The 17,500-nt window shown below is 40.1% G+C and overlaps 1 protein-coding gene across 1 annotated transcript in view; it reads left to right on the top strand.

Moving 5' to 3' along the window:
• Positions 1–8,360: 8,360 nt before the first annotated feature.
• The window catches only part of LOC101857715 (sodium- and chloride-dependent neutral and basic amino acid transporter B(0+)), a gene marked incomplete in the record, with an annotated part of 21,530 nt that continues 12,390 nt past the window's right edge, over positions 8,361–17,500 (top strand). The window contains 5 exon segments of the mRNA XM_035969330.1: positions 8,361–9,494; positions 10,932–11,083; positions 11,979–12,025; positions 13,553–13,685; positions 16,348–16,463. Of these exon segments, the coding sequence (XP_035825223.1) occupies positions 9,116–9,494; positions 10,932–11,083; positions 11,979–12,025; positions 13,553–13,685; positions 16,348–16,463 (827 nt within the window).

Raw genomic sequence — 17,500 nt, 5'->3', positions numbered from 1 at the left:
TGGCTTATGTTTAATTTGATTTGTAAATAACGTAGTTGATTTTCCACTTTGTTATTTTAATTAATGTTGTTGTAAAATTGGAGCTAGTACGTGGGTATTATTTTTGACAGACTTAGTTGTTTGTTTTTTAAAAATTCACATAACTCAGTATTTTTTCTCGACTTTTTAAATTGTATTAGATTTCATAGAGAGGAACTGTATATATTTCTACGAGCTTTTAAACAGAACATTTATAATTTTTGGTCTAATGCGCAAATATTGAAACAGTTATACAGACAGAAAAACAGACATACAAATAGACAGGTAGATAGATAGATAGATAGATAGATAGATAAAGAAAGATATAGATGGATAGATGGATAGAAAAATTGATAGATAGAGAGATAGATAGTCAGAGAGAGAGAGAGAGAGAGAGAGAGAGAGAGAGAGAGACAGAGAGACAGAGAGAGAGAGAGAGGTAAGGGAGCTGATTCGGATAGGGGACAGCATGGAGCAGACCGGGCAAGTCCATGCGTGGTTGTGGGAGAGACGTCGAATTTCTGGGATTGATAGACCACTGCATTTGCTGTGTATCCATTTGGCACAGGTGGTGCATCGGATCGAATAACCCCGATTGGTCACGTTCCTGGTGCATATTGTGCATGGGTACATCTCATCAGGTCCAGGGTTGATTTCGACGTCACCGGCCATTATTAACAGGAGACTCAGATCAGCCGGTTCGGCTGAGCCTCCGGACAAAAACTCGGTCGCCTCCGTTCCTGTCTGAATCCAGGGGTTGATTGGCGTTCGGCCCGGAGCTGTACCTGTTCCGGGGTCTGCAGCACCGCGTAGAGGTCCCAATAATGACTGCAGTAAAATCTTGACACTGCCGCAACGATGGTTCAAGCCGCTCTGGACAAGATCTTCGATTGGTCAAAACGCTGGAAGATGGAAATTAACGTGGCGAAATGCGAATACTCTTTTTTCACGACATGGAACCGTGAAATGTCCTGGCGCACTCAGCTTGCAATGGAGATGAGGAGGTGCCCTATAACAAAACACCTACCTTCCTTGGCGTGACCTTTGATTGCAAGTTAACATTTAAAGAACATATAAATAAATATAAAAAAAAACTGGCCCCACGAGTCAATCTCCTCCGCAGGCTCTCCGGCACAGACTGGCGATGCAGCAAAAAAGATCTACGTATGGTGTACATCGCGTACATCAGATCAGCCATCCAGTATGCCCACGCAGCCTGGTTCCCATCAATGGCGAAAACAAATCGTGAGACCTTAAATGTTGTTCAAAAATCGTCAGCCAGAATAATTACCGGGTGCACGAGAGACTCAATTGCAATGCTGCTCACAAACGAAGCTGGCCTGATCCCACTTGAGGTTAAGTCTACCATTGCAACTGCTGTGGCATACGAGAGAGCAAGAAGAGTCCCAGAAGACAACCCGATCCGTGCCTCAGCTGAAGGAACATCAAAAATACGCTTAAAGTCCATCAACAGTTGGAGGGAAGTGGGCCGACAGAGCTCTAATAACGCAGGACTAGAACATCTAATCCGAGAACCCCTGCGGCCAGTGAGTACAACTCCCCCATGGAAGACCCCTTGCAACCTCACAATCAACTCAAAACTTGTAGTGTCTACGACAAAAACAGATCCACCTACTATGCGACGTGAAGCAGCTCTCGAGACTGTGCCGATTGCCTACGTCCGACCTCGATATCTTCACTGACGGCCATGCCACCGACGGCTACAGGTTATGTGGAGGAGGATACTGGTGTTTAGACAAATCTTCTGGGGAGGAAACATGCGTATCCGTGCCCGCGGGACTATACGGAAGCAGCTACCGAGCTGAAACTACCGCCCTGCTCCGCGCACTGCAATGGCTAGAAAAACAACCACGTTTTCAAAGAATCCACATCTTCACAGACTCCCTGTCAGTTGTTCAACACTTAATGTCCGGAGTGACTGCAGTTCGTACTGAGATAGAGGACAAAATGTGGATCACTATCTGTCAATGCCATGAAATCCACGGACACCTTCACATACAATGGATACCAGGACATTGCGACATCTACGGGAACGACAGAGCTGACGCCCTGGCCAGCAAGGGAGGCCGCCTTGATCAGTCCAACACTCCAGTCGATATTGCGTCAGCAAGCTCGTGCATCTCGCGTTACATCATTGCCCACGCATGGGAGAAAGTGTGAGTGCACGACTCCGTCGGGGGAAAGGTGAAGCCACCACCGGAGAGGGACAAAGAGAAGGACCTTACCGTCAGACAGAGAAGAGTGTTATCGCAGCTAAGATGCAACGCAAAGAGCCCCATCCTACAGACATATTTCCATGCAATAAGCTCCGCTCCCAATGATTCCTGTCTGGCGTGTGGCACAAGTCCTGACGACCTGCAGCACGCACTGTATGAGTGCCCGCGGGGGGAAGCACATCGACGCCCACTTATGGAGAACAACGCGAGACCGGGCCCAGATGTACTCTGGACGAGGCCACAAGAGGTTGCCGCCTACCTGTCTGCCTGCGGCAGACTGCCGCCCTCCTGACGGTGGCCAGCCAGAAGAAGAAGAAGAAGAAGAGAGATAAAGAGAGAGAGGGGGAGAGAGAGAAAAAAGAGAGAGGGAGAGAAAGAGAGAGAGAGAGAGACACAAAGAAAGAGAACGAGAACTAGAGAGAGAAAAAGAAAGAGAGAGAAAGAGAGAGAGCTAGAAAGGGAGAATGTGTGAGAGAGAGGGAGTGAGAGAGAGAGAGAGAGAGAGAGAGAGAGAGAAAGAAAGAAAGAGAGAGAGAGAGAGAGAGAGAGAGAAAGAAAGAGAGAGAGAGAAAGAAAGAAAGAACGAGAGAGAGAGACAGAGAGAGAGGGGTGTTAGGGTAAGTTTGTGTAATTAGGCCTATATTTCCTAGCAATGTCGTCAACAGGATCATCAATCTGGACCTACAAAAATATCGACTAGCGTATTGAAAAATCTTTGTTGTGCATAAAGATGAGAATTATAAATTAACCCTGGTTCCACAACTCTAATATTGTTCTAATTTGTTTTTATGACACATTAAAAAATCTGCCTCACCCAAAAGCAAATGATATAACTTTTTGTTTGTTTTATTTTGGTCTATGTTAGAAAATAAACCTGTTTTTTTCTGCTGATTTGCAATATGCGTTCTTCTAATGTGAATTTATACACTGCCTAGTCGCTAGAGGGCTGTGTGTACAATCTCACAATATTATTTCAACATAATTGATAAATAAAAATACACAAAATGTACATTGTGAAACTACATTATTATTATAACAATACACATAATTTAATCTCTCTCTCATTCTCTATCTCTCGCTGTCTCTCTCCCTCTTTCTCTCTCTCTCTCTCTCTCTCTCTCACACACACACACAAACACACTAACACACACACACACACACACACACACACACACACACACAAACATACACACACGGAAAATGTGGTTGTCTTAAACAGGGGAACTCTTCGACAGTGTCAAAATAATATTTAAGAAAGCACAAAGGGGCTACTGGGAAGTGATTGATTATGCATGTCATTGTCTTGGCCAGGTGTCCGTAAGAGTAGATTCGACAATGAATTTTTTAAAGTCCCCCAGAACAAAAAAGGGAAAACATCAATAAATAGTATTTCTAATCTCAAGAGTACAAGTCAAACGGAATTAAAATTAAAGGTTATTCTTTAAAACGAATTAAACTCTTTGCTTTTTTGTGTTGATATTGGATAAGAGAATAGCAATGTGTTCATGATTCCTCGCTTGTCTTGAAAAGAGTGAGCATATCCTCTATGACATTTGATTCTTGGAACAACCCATATTCACCTTTCAGGATATATTAACTGCACAAATGCTGTCTATTTAAGCAACCTCCCTCTCCTCCTTTTGTTTCTAGAAACAACTCCATATTGTGAGATATACAGTAATGTGTGTAACTTTGAGTGCTCAAAGTTGAGTGGATCCTTATGTTTGGCCACAAGTGAACATTACAGCACTGGTTCTCGGATTTCAAGAATTTAAAAAAATATTCTAACTCTGTAAATATTGTTTGAATGTTACAGGAATGGAAAGAATATATTTTTAAAAGAAAAGGAAGGGAAAAAAACTAACCAATCATTTCATGACTCTCCTTACAAGATCCTTTAAATTGGTGCGTTTTGAGTTTATATGTGGTTTTTATAAAAGCCATTTTCATTTTCGAAAGCAAATTTCTTCTTTAAGAATCTTATGTCAAACAACTTCCCATTAAACTAGTTATATGTGGTCCAAATTACAACATTCTAGTACACATTTTGGGTGAGGTATTCAGAAAAAAAGTTGAAAATTTGTTGTTGTTGATCACCCTGTATTTTCAAGAACTTCTCTTTTCAACTGAAGAGAATCTAATAAGCAAACCTCGTCGCAACACTTTACAGCATGTTCTATGAGCTTTATAAGTGTTATCACACAAGAATACCGTAGAACACTCAGAAATTTATCGGCTTCCCAAGAAGTGTGCAGTGCAAACTGTGGGTTGCATACGCTCAGACACTAAAAAAACTGATATCTTTCGGCACGTCTGTACCCACGTATCCATTCCTATTTGGATGAAGAGAGGAAAAGATGTTTAAAAGTGCCTTTCCCAAGGACACAACGTCCGGCCCCGATGGGATTCAAACCCACGACATAACGGTTGCAAGTTCAAGAGCCATAGGTGCAGGTTAATCAAGACTGTATTCTAGATTTTTCACCATAAAACACGTAATATCAGTTCCTGGATAGTTCGGTCCGAACGTGTGTCGTTGGGAGGCGTATAAATGCGAAATTAGCTCTTTTTCAAAATATCGCACCTTTTCATGTATAAAGTAATAACATAGTTTTGCATTTATATGACAATTGTTTAGCACTCAAAGCCGATTAAAATATACAGCCTCTGAGTGCTTTACAATACATCAGTAACACACAAACAATACACTGTGCTCTGACTAATTATTCATCTATATAGATCTATAACAATGTTTATGTCGTTAATAAAAATAATATTTAAAAAAAATTACAATTGCTATATTTTATTGAATAAAAAGATTTCATCTCCCTCCAGCTACGGTGTATTGTACTGTGCAAGGTTTTCCTGATTTTGCGCATGTGATATACAATTAGATCTAATGTCTGTTCACCTATTGTTTAACGTTTCATATATGGTGAAAGTAGCGTCGTGCTAGGCTACCGGACTCGCAATCGTGAGATTGCGGATTCTGGGTCCGAGCTCGGTCCGACGTTGCGTCCTTTGGAAAGGCACTTTACATGAATTTCCCATTTGGCTCTGTCCTTTCAACGTTGGACGTTAAACTCAAAGGTCCCTCCTCTTAAGGGGAGGGGGGCTACACCCGAGGGCTATCTCGCATATTACTGGACCGAATTTTACCAAATTTCACACACATAACAAGCATGGTAGGGAGTCCTAAAATCGGCAATCAAGTTTGAGAAAAAAGTTTCGTTTCCATGGATACGGCGACCATATTGAATTTTGTTGACATGTCTTAGGTAATGAATACCGCACTTATCGCTTATTGAAATTTATTGTTGTTTTGCATGTATGTTCACAAACCTTAGATCTAGAAGTTCAACTGTTGTTTTTTTTCTTAAACAAATTAGACAATTTTTATTGAATTTTTTCAAGGTAGCATTAAAGTTTGCAAAAAATCCGTGAAAATCAACACTCCAGACAACACGAACAAAAATATATTCCAAATAACCAAAATTCAACAGACAAATGTTTAGCATGACATCTTCTCTTCATTCTGTGAAAATTTCAAATAGAGTGGATGAAAAATGGTGAAGTTATTCAAAAAGGTATAGAGAAAAGTTGCGTTTTGAGAAAACAGCCGATAAAGAAAAATAAAATACTGACTTTATGAGGAATTAGCGGTGACAAACATGCCCTTATGGGAAAAAGTACGGTTTTTGGGGTTCTTATGCAATGAAATAGTTGTAGGACAGGCTGAGGAAGCTAAAAATGCCTACAACTCAAATTCCATAATTTTGAGCCGAATTTTGACTTTGGGGGTGTAGCCTCCCCCCCCCACCCTCTTAAAAGTTAAATAACCTAATAGTGTTGACAATGGGCGTTAAACCTATACCTCTTCACTATTTTTTTTAAGATAATAAAAGAATCTTCTTTTTATCGCCTGAAATTGGAATGTAAAGTTTCAACAGAATAATGTGAGGACACATTATTATTCAAACATAATTTGTGACACTGAGAGGCTAAATTGGAGGCTCTCGTGGTCTGGGGATAACGGTGTTCGCCTTTTATTCAAAAGGTCCCAGGTTCGAAACGTGACTACGACGAACAATGTTTTTCTCTAAAATGTTCTCCTTAAAATCCTTTTACCAGCTCTAAAACTGCGTCCTGTAGTCTGCTTTCGTCTCCAATTTCTGCCCTCTCCCCCCTTCTCCTTTGTCCCCATCCTCTTGTCTGTTGACTCTTTCTGCAGCCTTTCTACTGCTACTCCTTGGCGCTTTCTTACTGCTGTCTTTCAGCCACACCCCAATCTTATGGTAGATAAGATCTGCACCTAGCCTTCTCGGATATGGTAAAAAAAATCCCGGAGGTCCCGGGTGCAAGTTGCGCCGTTAAAGATCCCTTGGTGGTCCAAAAGTCGTTAAAAGAAGGTTTGATCGCCACCTGAGAAAAAATCAAAATTTGTACCGAGCTGAAAATGTTTTATGTGTCCAGCACGCTCATATGACCTCATGCAGTTGCGAGCGCCGTAAAACACCTACCAAAAGCCAAAAAGATTCGCAAACTAGTACATAAAGAATTTATTACATGAGGTGTGGTGTAAGATCATGATTTGTCCTACGATTGAAATTGCCAAGTTGTAATCACGACTTTCAACGAGTGATTACAACAGGCAATTTCACAAGTAGGATAAATCATGGTCTAACACCATAACGAGTGTAATAACATCAGTTTCCAAATAACTTGACAACTTTTGTTGCTAAAAAGCCTTTTTTCATCTTTGGCCAATGTAACAATGCAATGCGCTAGATCAGATTTAGATTCTAGATCTAGATCTAGAGAACAAGTCCTTGCCTTTGGTTTGTTTTGGTTACGAAGTTTAAAATCAAAATCAAAGTCATCTCTATTCTAACAACAACATGCCATATTTATACACTTTCTTTCAACTTTTGAATTGTACGTTTTCTGCTTACTTTGCTTATATTACGTTATGATTGTTTTGCTTGGGGTTTGTTTCGCTGAGGGAGATACACAGATAGCACAACTTGTATTAACGTGGCTGAAAGTAAAGAAAAACAATCCAGATTTTTTTTCAATTCTCAATCTGACTCCGACGGGCATGCAAATTTTGTTTTCATGTGAGACTCTAGAATGGATCCTCTTGTCCAATTGGCTAACCATTCGAACTTTTCTTGCACGGGTATATTTCGCCAGCTGATACCAGTAGGGTATAAAAAGTTTGCCACATTCGTTATCGTGTTAGACCATGATTTATCCTACTTGTGAATGGCCAGCTGTAATCACTCGTTGTAACTCGTGATTACAAATTGGCAATTTCACTCTTAAGATAAATCATGATCTTAGCCTACACCACAACTTTACTCATGTAATAAATTATTTTCCTCAACAGGACGCCAGTGCAGTGTCCGTAAAATAAGTGCTGCAGAGTGACGAAGTTTTGTTCTGTAAAACTGAACGAGCAGCATTGTTTTGAACAGTGTAATTTTTTTTTCACATTCTACGGCCATATCCGCCCTGATAAGAAAAATTAAGTCGTAGTAAAACTGAGCTATAAAGAATAATTAATTAATTAGATCCCAAATGCCTTTCTCTAAGGTTCATGTGACATGGGAACTGTCGCTATTTCAGAAAGTGAATTGTTAAGCATTCAAATTTCAGCTTGTTCGAATCCCGAATTTGCATAAGATGTCGGTACTCAGAATGTTATGACCGCTGCAGCAAAATAACTATGGCCAAGATGAGGGGTAAAAATCGATGTTGCAGATGGTTCGTACTGAATTGTTTTCTAAAACTAATTTTTATACAAATTAAACCTTGCCTTTGACTCGAACAGAATTGAAAATAAAAAAGCTTTTTTAAATGGAATATAAGTGCACCGGCATGTAATCGCTATTGTAGTGATGTTCTCATGCGAGGCATGGCGTTCAGCTTGTGCAAAAAACTCTCGCGTTTATCCCATACTACTGTTGTTGTTGTTGTTGTTGTCGTTGTCACTATTATTGTTTTCGATCTAACAATAGTGCCTCTGTCCAATGGTATATAATGAACAGTGCAGGTTTGCTGCAGTTGCTTAATGTTCCATTGAGTGTGTGGTCTGTGTTAGGTTTCGGAGGTAAAAGTACAGTTCTCATGCCATATAGGCGTGCAGTCTAGTCTCATACGCGCAGTCACAAGAAGGACACGTTGGGGGGAAGTTCTGGTTTTATTCTGTGTAAGTTAAAGTGGAGTTATATAATTATGTTCTCTTTTTGCAGGCGTACGATCGCCGTCTGTCCTTCTCTCAGAAGCTTACTTATGTTGTCATTTCGTATTGATGTCGCTCCCAAGGCTCATCTGTTCCTTTAATCCTGTTCGTTTTGAAACTTTTGTTTTGAAGTGTTGTATGAACTTGAAATGATGAGCTGTTCCTGTCTAGATCCCCGTCTCGCAAGTGTATCAGCTAGTTCACCTGATGTTGGACCTGTGTCTTTAGTGAGATGAATAGGACCTTTGCTAAATCAAGCAGAACTCTTAAATTCAATTTCCTTTCATCTTAATTCACATTATAGAGTAAACAACAAAACACTCTATAGAGTAACAAGTTTTACTAAAGTATATTGCTGAAGAAAGGGTGAACTTTTTAATAGTAATATGATTGCAGCAATATTACCATAGGTATTTTTTGCATTTACTTAGACAAAACACTTTCTACCCTTTCAACCTACCATCCTGACCTTCAATAATTTCATTTATTGAAGTTGACTTTGTCAAAGGCGTACTACTATTGGGTATCGACGCCACGGGTTACCAAGCTCAACAAGAGATTTGAGACCTGAAAAGGCCTCTCGTGAAAAAGTATTATTGCCAGGGCTTCCTTCACCATGGCCAAGTCCAGCGCTTCTTCATACCCCAATAATTACACACTAATACTGGACACTTTAGACTCGGATAGGAACTCAGAGGTCACATCTAGTAATGGAAGGTATGTTCACCATCCTGAGAGTGTACCTTTACACGATGTTATCGTAGATAACGATACCAAAAGAGCAACTGTTGATCGTGAGAATGAAATACCTACCGGGCGCCCAACAACGGAGGAAAGAGAACTTTATGAAAACGAAGCCAGTTCAGAAGATGATGGCGTTGTCTCAAGGGACAAGTGGGGGAGGAAAGTCGAGTACATCTTGTCCATGATTGGATTCTGCGTCGGACTTGGCAACGTGTGGCGTTTTCCCTACGTGTGTATGAGGAACGGAGGAGGTAAGTAGTAATTATCCAACAATCATTAATATGTCTTTAACTGGAATTTGTAACTGTAAATGTTTTACTGGTGTCTGTGATGCAATGCAGGCTAAGCGGATCGTTGTTGCACACAGGAGACCTGAGTTCGATTCTCAAGTGGAGATAATATTTTTATCGAGTAGCTTGACCTTCCAGCTTTGATGTTGTATCCTTCTCAGCCCGGGTTGGCCCTGGCATGAAGGGTCGGAAGCCCACGTCCTAAATGATCAAAAGTATTTTGAGGGGGGCACAAAACACCTACATCAAGTCTTTTTTAGTAAATAATTTACGTCCTTATCCAATTAATTGATATTTTTCAAGAAGTGGGCTGCCACTACATTGCCTGTCGGTGATACCATACCTGAGAGGAATACAATGTCCCAACAGACAGACTTTGCTACTGGTAACTAAGAGCTTTTGTTGCACCACAAATATTTACTTGATTCATCATCGCACCTTACCATTCCAATCATTGATTTAGTTTTAGTCGAACCATCTTTCTATGTCTAGATGCTGTTTTAATGCTCTGCAACAATCGTTTACGTCTTCTGTTTTAAGGGTAAGCATACAATGTATTAATTTAATGTTATAGTAAATACCAAGCAAGCCTTTTTCAGAACTGTAATGAGAATACTATCAAACCTGCACTAACGGCTGCCTAAACAAACATATACTTTGCATTTTCTCATTGTGTATTTTCTGTTGTTGTTATAATGACACTATGTAAGACGGCCACATTGGGGCTCTCATGGCCCAGAGGTTAAGGTGTTTGCCTCTCATTCAAAGGTCCCATGTTCAAATCTAGGTAGTGACGGGAAAATTTCTGCTTTAAAATTGTCTCCTTTCCCCTCCTTTTCTGCTCTCTAACACTATTCTGTCGTCTGCTATTGTCTGCCCTCCACCCCTTATCCTCCATTGCCCCCTCCTATGGGCTCCTGACTCTTTCTGCAGCCTTTCTACTGCTACTTCTTTGCTTCTTTTTACTGATCTCTTTCAGCCACACCCCTGATTTTCTCGTAGGAAAGATCTACACCTAGCCTTCTTGGACAATGGCAAACAATTTTGGAGGTCCCGTGTGCAAATTGTGCACGTTAAAGATCCCTTGATGGTCTAAAATCGATAAGAGAAGCCTTCCACCGCCATCCGAGCAAAATTCAAACTTTCCTGCCTTTTGGAAATGTTTAATGTGTCCCGACGCTAATATGACCGAATGCATTGGCGAGCGTCGTAACCCCCCCCCCCCAAAAAAAACAAAAAAACAACCAACAACAACAAAACAAAACAAAAACAAAACAAAAGAAAGAAAAAAAGACGGCCACCTGTCCATTACAGTCACTTTTCTCCTCAATGATGGACTGTATCTAAAACTGACCTTTAAAATAGCAGCTATTTTTCATTTTCCTGTGTCTTTCGCAGGAGCCTTCCTGATTCCATTTATTGTCTGCTTGACGGTATGTGGACTGCCGCTTTATTTCATGGAAGTTGCAATGGGGCAGTTTGTCAGCCTGAGCACCTTTCATGTCTGGAATATTTGCCCGTTGTCTAAAGGTAGTTGCCTGTTATTACATGTTTAGAACGATGTAGAGTTAAAGCTTTCTTTAAAGAATAATACATATTTTCATGTCAATTCAGAATTCTAATAAATATTGAACACGCATTTAAATTTACATGTAACACCAGTTTTGAACTTTGAGTCTACGCCATAGAAAATAACGCCTTCATAACGCCTGAAGACTAAGAAGCCAAAATGTAAGTTAAAAACTACCCTAAAAGTTATTAGTAGAGGAGAATAAGGGACAAATGAAATAAAAGATTAACCAATAAAAGCCATACATTTAATTAATAAGAAAAGCACAACTCATGAGTGCCTCTTCTGTAACTCTTAAAGACATGTAAATCCGGAATAAACATACAAATAGTATCGTAGTAGCCCTGTCGACCACAATCAGATCACAAAGCTCTGATCAACAGAAAAGATATTACCATCAAGCGATTTAAAAGAGTAAAATGTAAAACAATAGAAGGAAGCAAAGCTTTGTTGGTTAATTTAAAAAATCCTTTCTATGAAGTTACCTACGCGTTCTGAGAATTTCACTTAGGATACCGTACGTCGATTTTTTTTGTTTGTTAGTATGTTAGTAGTTTTGTTTTTGTTGTTTGCTTTCAGGTCTTGGAATCGCTATGAATATGATATCTTTGATCTGTGCCTGGTACTATTCGATGATTGTTGCCTGGACCCTTATCTACCTCGTCAACTGTTTTCAAGCAACATTGCCATGGACGCAATGCGGCCAATGGTGGAACACGGACAAATGCATGACGCCACAGGAACAGAGGGTTGGTAATAGAGGCGAAAACACAACGGTAGATGGGATTGCCGGCAATCTCACCAGCTTTGCTATGTCTTACGGAAACGGGACTGCAGATTTACTGGGAAGCAATATACTAATGAATTCCACACAGATCAGCATGAGAAACGACAGTGTCAGCTCTAGCGAGGAGTTTTGGATGTAAGGTTCAGTTTCTATCTATCTATCTATCTATCTATCTATCTATCTATCTATCTATCTATCTATCTATCGATATATCCATCTACCTGAATACTTGGGTATTTTAAAGGTTCAATTATATCTTTTTCAAGAAGACGATATGAGGACTTTCTTGAGAAGGACTAAAAGGACAACATACCGACCCTGAAACTCAGTGCAACGAAAATGGCGAGCTACTTCCAGGATTAATCGTTGAATATGATTTGATAATTACCAACAAAACACAATCAATGGATTTCTTTCTGCAGACGATTCGAGACAACTAAAAGTCAACTAGAAGACTACAAATATTACGTAAACGCACTAAACAAAGGAAATCAGCAAAATAGCAGGCCAAATAAACATCATAGTCGACGACAGCAAAATTAAACAAGTAGAAGAGTGCAAATACCTGCGAAGTATGTTCAGCCAAGCTGAACAGAGGAATAGAAACCAGAATAAAAAAGACCTATGCTGTAACTTACTAACCGGCACCATTACTTTCACGCTCAAACATCACAACAGAAACAAAGCGCAAACTTTTGTTCAGCATCTTTGTACCAATGTTGTTCTACCAAGCCCAAAATAGATAGTGAAGAGGTCGCCTAAGCATATAAAACGCCTGTGACAAGAAACAACTCAGAACAACATTAAAGATCACAAGAATAGACTAGGCGAGGAGCGAGATTGTCAAAAAAACAAGTGGCTTGACTCCCTTTTTGTAGTACATAAGTAAACAAACGGATACAATGGTTTGGATAATACATAATTGTTATACTACCTCCAGACAGTCCAGCAATAAAAGCATACATCCAGAGATCCGGTATTTACAAAGGGGGATATAAGCCCAGTGAAAAATCGAAAAAGGGTCAGAGAAACTTTAGATTAGAACAAATAACCATACAACTGGTGATAGACAAACAACACAAGTACGATGGCTTCTCCTCTTGACACCAAAATGTGTGACACTGCATGATGAAATCAGGCGCTCGTCAAAATGCAGAAATTGAAGAAACAGGCATCCTCCCGAAAGTTTGGACATTTTTAACCGAACTTTTATTTTTGGTCCCAACCCCTTTATGTCCATGTGAACACACATTTCGACGTGAATTTTACTGGAAAACATTTGTTAAAGGCACACAATATTTCATTTGTCTGTTTTAATGACTCTTTAGCTATTGGAGTTACCAAACTTTGGCGACCATTTTCTCGCTAACTTTCCCGCTGGAACCTGATGACCTCACTTCCTTCAATCGCAAATATCTTGAGATCTTGATTTCTTTTCAAGATAAATGGATGTTATTTATTTTATTGAAAGCAAGGCAAATAAATCAGCTTTTAAGTGACAAATAAATCTACATGCACATACATTGACCAGCGCCTGATTCCACTGCGTCATGACAAAGGTAAAGTATGCCGGAAAAAGTAAAATGTGAAGTTAGAAGACGTCATAATCGATTCCGGTCTTGTTTTTTATTTTTTTTTCTCCCCGAATCATCTCTTCTGCAGCCACAATGTCCTCCAACTGTCCTCCGGAACTACTGACATTGGCGGCATCCCCTGGCAATCTGGTGTCGCTCTGTTGGCCCAGGCGGTCATGGTTTATTTGTGCGTCATCAAGGGAGTACACTCTGCCGGCAAGGTTTGTACCAAGATAAAATTATACTGCATAGGCGTTTAGTTGGTTGGCCATGCACAGGTTAATAATATATAACTACACATTTGTGACGCAGCGTGGTGAAATCTGGCACTTGTCAAATTTGTGAAATCGGAGAAACTGGCATTTTTGGAGAATGTTTTATTTTTGGCTCAATACCCAATATCCATTCAAAAACACATTTTGAGTGAATTTTCACTGAAGAACATTGACTTAAAAACATAAAAAATTGCAAATTTTCAGTTTGCAAGGCCACTCAAGCTATGGAGTCACAAAACTTTAGAGTCCATTTTTTCGATAACATTATCTCTGTATCCAGGTGACCCCCGCCTTCTTCAATCGCAAATATCTTTACTTCTAATCAAGATGGAAGGATTTTTTTTCATCGGAAGGAAGAAAAACGCACAAGATTTAAAATTATACCAATCTCTGCATGCCTAAAATTTGACGAGCACCTGATTCCACTGGGTCGTGACACATAATTTCTCTAGGCTCAGGCCCCAACTGACCGCCGTAGGTCTTTACGTGGTGGTATAGGCTTGCATTTTAAAATCCTGGACCATGTATTTTGACTTTTTTTCCGGTTCACTTTAAAACGTAACTTTTTGATCACATAAAGGACAAAAATGTATGTGTGTGTGTATTTTATTTGTTCAAACTTTGCAATTATTTATGAACTATTTATAAAAAAAAAAAAAAGAAATCAAGCAATTCTTCACTGCGTCTTGAGAAATACCCAACACATGGCCCGAAAGTGACCTTTCAACAAATGGCATAATAAATGTGTCCTCGTGGGTAGTTCTGAAAATTATGATACTATGACAGGTATTTCACTAGAGAGAAATCAAAATTAGGTGAGAATGGCAATTGTTTGTGGGGAGTGCGGTGCTGGTACAATGAGATGCTTTAAAACGTTCAAGCTGACCCTGAGATACCAACAAAGGACAAAGAAATACAGTATACAAAACAATATAATTTGTCTTATTCTCTTTTTACTTTCTCTCTGTCTCTCTCTGTCTCTCTCTGTCTCTCTCTGTCTCTCTCTCTCTCTCTCTCTCTCTCTCTCTCTCTCTCTCTCTCTCTTTATATATATTATATCCTTCTTTCTCTCTCTTTCTAGCTCTTTCTCACTCACTTTCTCCCTTTTTCTCTCTAGCTCACTGTCTGTGTATCTCTTTTACTCCCTCTCCCTCTCCTGCTCTCTCTCTCTCGCTCTCTCGTTCTCGCTCTCTCTCTCTCTCGCTCTCTCTCTCTCTCTCTGTCTCTCTCTCTCTCTGTTGTCTCTCCCTGTCAGACATACCCATACTTACTTACACCCACCTATTCCCTTCCACACACAAACAAACACATTCTCAAGCTAACAAAATTCTAATTTGAAAGCAATTCCTAAGGATAAAAGAAATATGCGGGCCTTATGCCACTTGGAAACACAAACACACACACACACACACACACACACACACACACACACACACGTACACACACACACACACACATACACACACACACACACACACACACTCTCTCTCTCTCTCTTTCTATCTCTCTCTCTATCTCTCTCTGTCTCTGTCTCTATCTCTGTCTCTATCTCTCTCTCTCTCTATCTCTCCCTCTATCTCTCTCTCTATCTTGCTCTCAGTTTTCCTCTCTCCCTCTTCCTCAAATTCCGTGGCCTCTAGCTTCAGCGACTTGACTAATTAATACAGCAACCTGACAATTTAGAAAACGCAAACACAAAAACTCCAAAACAGAACAACAAAGAACAACACAAAAAACCCCGAACTAAATGAGGACAGACATAATTAGTTGAACGAACTTTTCCTACTTCTTCATGTTCTGCTGATTGCTGTTTTAATGCCCTGTTCTTCTGTTCTCAATAGCCATGTTCAGCCTATTGTTTCCCGGCCTAGAATATTCTGTTATGCAATGCTGATCTCCGGCTCATAAGCATGCATATCAAACAAGCTGCGACATGTTCCTAATGAATATTAGTTTTTGTGTTTTTGCTGGTGTTTAGATAGAAATTTCAAATCCCGGAGTCAGTGGTGTAGCTGTTTCGAGTTTCGTTACACAAAACAATGGTTTTTCGGAAATGAAGTAGTCGAATCTTACCTTATCATTCAAACTCTACAAAATTTGAACAAACGTTGGAAAGTACAATACCCTCAGATGTACTTTACCCGCTCTGCATTTGGAGTTGGTTCTGAATATTTCTTTTTCGTGTTCCTTATTTTATTATTTACCAAAGTTAGTGACTACGTTTATATCATTACCATCATTTCACCCCTGTGAGTGGTCTCCTGGCAAATAGTTCGCTTTCTATTTATCTATTTTCGTTAAACGTAGGCAATTTTAAGCGCTCCTCGAAAAAATAAATCATTTAGGAGGCGGGATTCCGAGCCTGCCTGTCAGGACCGACCTAGGCTGAGTGGGTTACAGCATCCCAACAGAAAGAGCGAGATACTCGATAAAAATTATCCCCATTCGATAATCGAGCTCGAATCTCCTGCGTGCGACAGCGAAGAGCATAAGCGGTAGACGACAGACGCTGTTAGTTCGTTTTCAGAAAGTTGATTTGAATGTTTCTCGATGTAACACAATCGGCGCTTAGTTTTGACTAAAACATTCACTTTTTGGCCATTACTAGGTTGTGTACGTGACAGCCACACTTCCGTACATTTTGCTGACTATCCTTCTCATCAAAGGCGCAACATTGCCGGGTGCTTTAGACGGCGTCATCTTCTATCTGAAACCGGACTTCAGGTGAGAAAAACCACATCGTCTTATCTGTATAATCTACAGAGGAGGCTCTAATGGCCTGGAGTTTAAGATGTTGGCCTCTCATTCAAAGGTCCCGGGTTCAAATCTGAAAGAAAAACAAATTCATCTCTAAAATTGTCTCCTTTCACCTCCTTTCCTGATCTCTAGCAATGTTTTGTCGTCTGCTTTCATCTCCTCTTCCTGTCTCCACCCCCTCACTTCCTTTGCCGCCTCCTCTGGGCTCCTGGCTCTTTCTGCAGCCTTTCTACTGTTACTACTTTGCTCCTTCTTACATCTGTCTTTCAGCCACACCTCTGACCTTCTTGTAGGAAAGATCTACACCTAGCCCTCTTGGACAAGGGCGAACAATCCCGTAGGTCCCGAATGAAAGAAGCACACGTTAAAGATCCCTTGGTGGTCTAAAATCGATAAGAGTAGGCTTCAGCCGCCACGCGGGCAAAATTCAAACTTTCGTTCCAACTAAATAAGTTCAATAAGCCTGGCCCGCTCAAATGAACTTATACAGTTGCGAGTGCCGTAAAACACCTACCAGAAAAAAATCTAATGAAGGGGATGGGACCCTTGAGAAAATGTCAAAAGATTACGTGTAAAGATATTTGAAAAATGGATATTTTACATTATGAATGCGATTCTATTGCACTGTATGCTTTCCGCGAAGCCCCTAATGTTTCTGAGTGCTCTAGGGTCTCCTTGTGTAGTAATGGTTGTAAAGCAAACAGCCTGCAGAGAGTGGATATGAGGTATATTATTATGAATACAGTGCTATTATTATTGATTATATTTTTTGTGTTTTCTGGTGTGAGAGTCGGAAGGTTGAAGACCGCCATTGATAGATCTCGATCTTACTACTTTTCTTTCACTTTTTTGTTTCTATCTGTCTGTCTGTCTCTCTTACTTTTTTCCAGCACAAAATGACCATATTTATGTCGATTCGCGTCTCTTTCTTAAAATAAAACGAACAAGTCATTCGGCTCGCACGCGCGCGTTTGTGTGTGGATGTGTGTGTGTGTGTGTGTGTG

This window comes from Aplysia californica, unplaced genomic scaffold, assembly GCF_000002075.1.
Source record: "Aplysia californica isolate F4 #8 unplaced genomic scaffold, AplCal3.0 scaffold00138, whole genome shotgun sequence".
NCBI classification, from domain to species: Eukaryota; Metazoa; Mollusca; class Gastropoda; order Aplysiida; family Aplysiidae; genus Aplysia; species Aplysia californica.
The sequence above is the reverse complement of the archived record's forward strand: the minus strand, read 5'-3'. Positions and strand labels throughout refer to the sequence as shown.